Raw genomic sequence first — 5225 nt, 5'->3', positions numbered from 1 at the left:
TTGTTGATTTCATTGACTAACGGTTGTTGAAACTTTGATTGCACCTTCATTATTCTTGAGAGCGTTCTCTTCTGACATAAGTTCACTCAAACTAGATCAAAGTATCGATAGGATCTTTATAATTGTTTTTATTCTGAAGAAAACTTGTGATCATCCATTGTTAATATACTATGTTCTGTGTGTGATTGATCATAAGTGAAATCATGTTTTTGTGTGCAAGTACAATTCAACGAAATTGAAGATTTGAAGACAATAAGATTTTTCTGATTGGTTTTCGTGTATCGTGATATTTGTGCACACATCTTGATCTACTGGGATCCGACTAAGTTATAATTTATCTTTAGTATATTTTATCAAATAGTCGTATAGATCGGAAACTATCATTTTTTGGTATTCATCAGTATTTGAATCTGATAGTTGTGGATCTAGATCTGATTATTTCGGATCTTGATTGATCTTACTTGACAAAGGAGTTTACTTGTTTAAATGGAAGAGCCTTTGTCAAAACTCAACATCTTTTCTTAAAATATTATTGTATTAATTAGATACGAAACAACTTTGTTCCTTTATTGTTTGGAATATGATCAAAAGGAGTTGAGTGCTTAAGACCCTCCACCGGTAAAATAACTCAAGATAGTGATTTCTGTCTTGGGATTCACGTGCGTTGACCAGACGGTTGTAGGTGCAGGGATATTTAGGGACCTAAGTAACTATGGGTAAGTTACTTGGTCTCAACTATACGAATTTGGCTTTGCTCTTTGTATAACGGCTTAATTCCGAGAATATTTAAACTTGGACTAGGTCCCGTGGTTTTTCTGCATTTGCGGTTTCCTCGTTTACAAAATCTCGTTGTATGATTTACTTTTACTTTCCGTAATTATAATTGTTGTATTATAATTAAAAGTAAACATACTTGTAAGTTAATCCAAGACACTTGATTGTGATGTTATAGTAATCGGTTTCATACCGTAACTATTATATAAAGTGTATACCTTGTTGTCGTATTGTCTCGACTATGTCCATATATGATCACACTTGGTATCAGACTTATAGGTTGAAACAAAAAGATTATGGTGTACTTGGGTACCCTCATCATTTTAAAGGAGAGTACTAACCCAATAGTATCTTGCTTGACAATAAGGCTAAAAGTATTTGTGTATTCCAAACCTTCAAGTTGGTGAAAACATTTGGCCACCAATATGGCTTTATACCTTCCTATTGTACCATATGGATTTTCCTTGATTTAAAAAACCCATTTGCATCCTGCCAAGTTTTGAGAAGTATGAGGTGGAATCATTGACTAGGTATCAACATCATTAAGGGTAGTACATTCTTTAATTAAACATATCTTCTTTCTGCACAAGAATTATGATTGCTTGAGAAAAAAAGGCAGGTGTTTGTTTGGATAGTATACTGATATAAGCACTAAGAAGAGAGTACTTGGTTTTCAAAATAAACTTTGGGCCTGAAAACACCATTTTGGGCTCTTTTCCTCACAATATGAGAAGGATAAGTAGTAGTAGAAGAAGAAGTTGTCGTACAAGTACTATAAGTAGGTGCAGTAAGGCCCCTTCCTATGGGTGTGGCAAACATGAATGTTTGCCATTTAAGCACCCACTAGGGAGGGGGAAAACTGGCAAACTGGCCTGGCTAAGTGGCAAATTTGCCACTTAGCCAGGCCAGGTCAAGTTTCCACCGACCCCTCGGTCCAGTTTACACCGTTAGGTGTTTACTGCACCGTTACCGGGTTTTATAAGACCGGCCGGTTTAGTTTTCACAGCTGAGTATAATCTGATCCAACAGCCATAAATTCCCTCCCTATAAATACCATATTCCTCTAACATTTTAACTCACACCTTCTCTTCTCTACTCTTCACATGTGTTAATCTACAACAAATTTCATCATCTAACTATTTCATTCACTTGTATTGTACAATTTTTTTAATATGTCTCAATCTAAACAACAAAAGAAGAAGACTAGGGGTCCAAAATTTACTGTAGCCGAAGATGAAAGCATTTGCAGAAACTGTGTGTTCTTTATACAAGATAGTATCGATGGTGCCAGCCAACAATCTACCAAGTTGTGGGATAACATATTTGCTAACTTTCGAAACGAAACTATGAACATCAACGAGCGTGATGCAAATGGATTGTCCGGTCGCTTTGTTATAATCAACGCCCAAGTTTCCTTGTATGTCGCTGCTCTAATGCAAGCTGCTCGTGGTCGAGAGAGCGGTCTTGTTGATGTTGATGTCGAAAGAAAGTGCCGAACTGATTGGCACCATAAACATGGGACAAATTTTTCTTATGAAAGTTGTTATCATATTTTGAAAGTGTTGCCTAAATATAACCCAGAAGTGTTAACAAACATGCAGAATATACCTGCAAGTTCACCATACACTTCTTCACCTTCAACGCCAGTTTCACAACAACCATCTCAATCATCTCACCCCCCTTCAGATAATCCATTTTCTTCACCAGAAACAACAATTCCAACTTGAATGTCAATACTGCAATTAAGAGAAAATTATTAGGAAGAAATCATGCAAGAGCAGCGAGAAAAGCTGCCCAAGAAGGAGAAGCAAGTGAAGGAGGTAATAGTACTATGGAAACTTTGATAGAGCATCAGAAGACCGTCTAAAAACAAAGAGTTTTAGACCGCAAGTTCTTGACTAAGGAGATGAAAAAACATCGACTAACTCAAGAAAAATTTGTTTCAGACTATGACAAGAGTAAGATTCTAAATGCAAACACAGACAATTCATGGCATGGGAGATGGAGATGGAGATGGACAGGTAAACAGAGGAATTGGAAGAAAAAAGAAACAAGAGAAACATAGAAAAACAATTAGGGGTTCAAGCTGAAGATGAGGATGATGAAGACGACGATGAAGTAGTGTTACTTAATTAATTAATGTATCAGCTTTAATTTTAATGAATATGTAGTAGTTTGGTTATGGTGAATGAAATTGTTCTGTTGGTTTTTTAATTACAAATTATTCTACTTTTTTCATTACATTAAAACTTAAACTAATTTTTTTGCAGTACATTAAAACTTAAACTTGACAACATCCATGAAAACATTATTAAGCTTAACATAATGCGCTTCGTATTCGAAATCTTTTCGTTTCCATCTTCGCCACTCGTCTCGAGTTCGTATTCCAAATTCAGCATTAGTCTCACCTATAAGACGGTATCGAGTGACAATCCTTTTCATAGCTATAAAATCCACAAGCTCTTTTTTGATATCAATGAATCGGCAAAACAAAGCAGCACGATCCCGGTTATGAGGATTGCCTGCCTCTGTGCAGAATGCATCATGAATTTTACCCAAATAACTCATACTAGGTAAACCGTTCATTTGTCATTCTTCACCTCTCTTCGGGTAGTGTATTACATAGTTTCTACAAAGAGATAAATCTTAATCTTCAGTGAATCTAGGATCATCCATAATTTAACCAGAAAGTAGAGAAGTTTTTGTAGAGAAGTGGTGTATGAGTTTGAAATGGATGAAGTGAAGGATTTATAAGGAATGCTAGCGGTTGAGTCTAGACCGCTAGCGATGAAGTCTAGACCGCTACTTTTAATGACCGTTACAAAATTTAAACTTAAAAACAACTACAAAACAAAATTATAGAACAACAAATGAAATATAAACAATTTAAAAAAATAAAAATAAATAACAAATGAAACAATAATAAAAAAACAAAAACAAATGAAACAAACACTACTCAATTCGTCCCCCATCTCTTCCAAACTCAGCCCACAGATTCGCTCTGAGATCTTACCTCAACCTGTTATACAGAGTTCTGTTCTCAATATGACTGGTCATTTGTGCATAGTTCCTTGCAGGTAATCCTCTAGCTGGTATAATCTCAGGCCTTAAGTCTTCATCTTTATGGTTAGTCTAATTCTTATTACGACGGGTCTCCTGGATAACCATGTTATGCATAATGATACAAGTCAGCATAGTCTTATGCATTTCACGAGCACTTAAACCACGATAAGGCCCACAAACGATTGCGAACTTCCGCTTCAGAATTCTAAAAGCCCGTTCCACATCCTTTCTCAGATTCATTTGTTTACTATTGAAATACGAGTATGAACGACCCATTTCACCGGCATGTGGCTGACGGTAACATTGAACTAAAGTTGACCATTTTGGATAAATTCCATCTGCAAGATAATAACCATGAGTGTAGTGATTCCCGTTGATACTGAAATTTACCTGAGGAGAAATTCTATACTTTAAATATTCAAACAAAGGCGATTTGTGCAAAACATTTATATCGTTTTGAGATCCCGGGAGACAAAAAAAAGTGTGCCATATCCAACAATCATAAGAAGCAGCAGCCTCAAGGATCACTGTTGGTTTTGCGTAGTGACCCTTATACTGATCGACCCAATAGGTAGGGCATCCGGTCCATACCCAATGCATGCAGTCAAGACTACCTAGCATTCCAGGAAATCCCCTTTCCTGATTCTGCTTTAATATTTCTCTAACATCTGCATCAGTTGGTTTTCGCAAATAGTTAGGACTAAAATGATTAATCATTGTTTCGCAAAACAACGCAAGATACTTGTATGCAGTTGTTTTTCCAATGCGAAGGTACTCATCATTAGAATATGGAGGCCTGCCATATCCTAAAATCCTCAAAGCCGAAGTAACCTTTTGTTCAGGGATATGACCCCTAATATTCAGTGCATCATACTGATAACTAAATTGAGGTTCTACCTGACAAAGCTCACCAATAATCTTTAGCACCAAATGTCTGGGCATGCGGAATCGGCCTTGGAAATTTTCATCAGAGAACACACAATCAGGAAGAAAATAATCGTGCATCAGCTTCTCGTGCCATTCATCCCGACCCCGGTACGTATATCTTCTTGTGAAGACTTCTCTTGGCTCTGGATCTCTAGGTATTTTCCCCGATGAATATAGCTGCATCAAGTTGTTGGTTAGTTCTTTGTCTTCATCTGATTCATCATCAATTTGATTCAACGCCTGAACGAATATTAGTTGTTGTTCTTCAAATCGATCCATATGAATACGCACTTCTTCGTCAGAAGAATCCATATCCATTGAGTTGAAAAAAAAATTAAACAGATGATTAAGGTACAAAAGAGTGAGTAAGATAGAGTTAATGAGAAAATTAAGTGTGATTAAATTGAATTGAATGGGGTGAATTTATAGGGAAACGTGTGGTGGTGGTGGTGGTGGTGGGG

At 36.5% G+C, this 5225-nt stretch overlaps 1 protein-coding gene across 1 annotated transcript; it reads right to left on the bottom strand.

The window, feature by feature from the left end:
* Positions 1-3906: 3906 nt before the first annotated feature.
* Positions 3907-5043, bottom strand: LOC113315341. The gene is made up of 2 exons (XM_026563632.1): positions 4504-5043; positions 3907-4227 (listed from the first exon to the last, which is right to left on the bottom strand). The coding sequence occupies exons 1-2, from the start codon at positions 5041-5043 to the stop codon at positions 3907-3909; spliced, it is 861 nt and encodes a 286-aa protein (XP_026419417.1).
* Positions 5044-5225: the final 182 nt, after the last annotated feature.

This window comes from Papaver somniferum, chromosome 10 (genome assembly GCF_003573695.1).
Source record: "Papaver somniferum cultivar HN1 chromosome 10, ASM357369v1, whole genome shotgun sequence".
NCBI lineage: Eukaryota > Viridiplantae > Streptophyta > Magnoliopsida > Ranunculales > Papaveraceae > Papaver > Papaver somniferum.
Note: the sequence above shows the minus strand (reverse complement) of the source record. Positions and strands in the feature narration are given on the sequence as shown.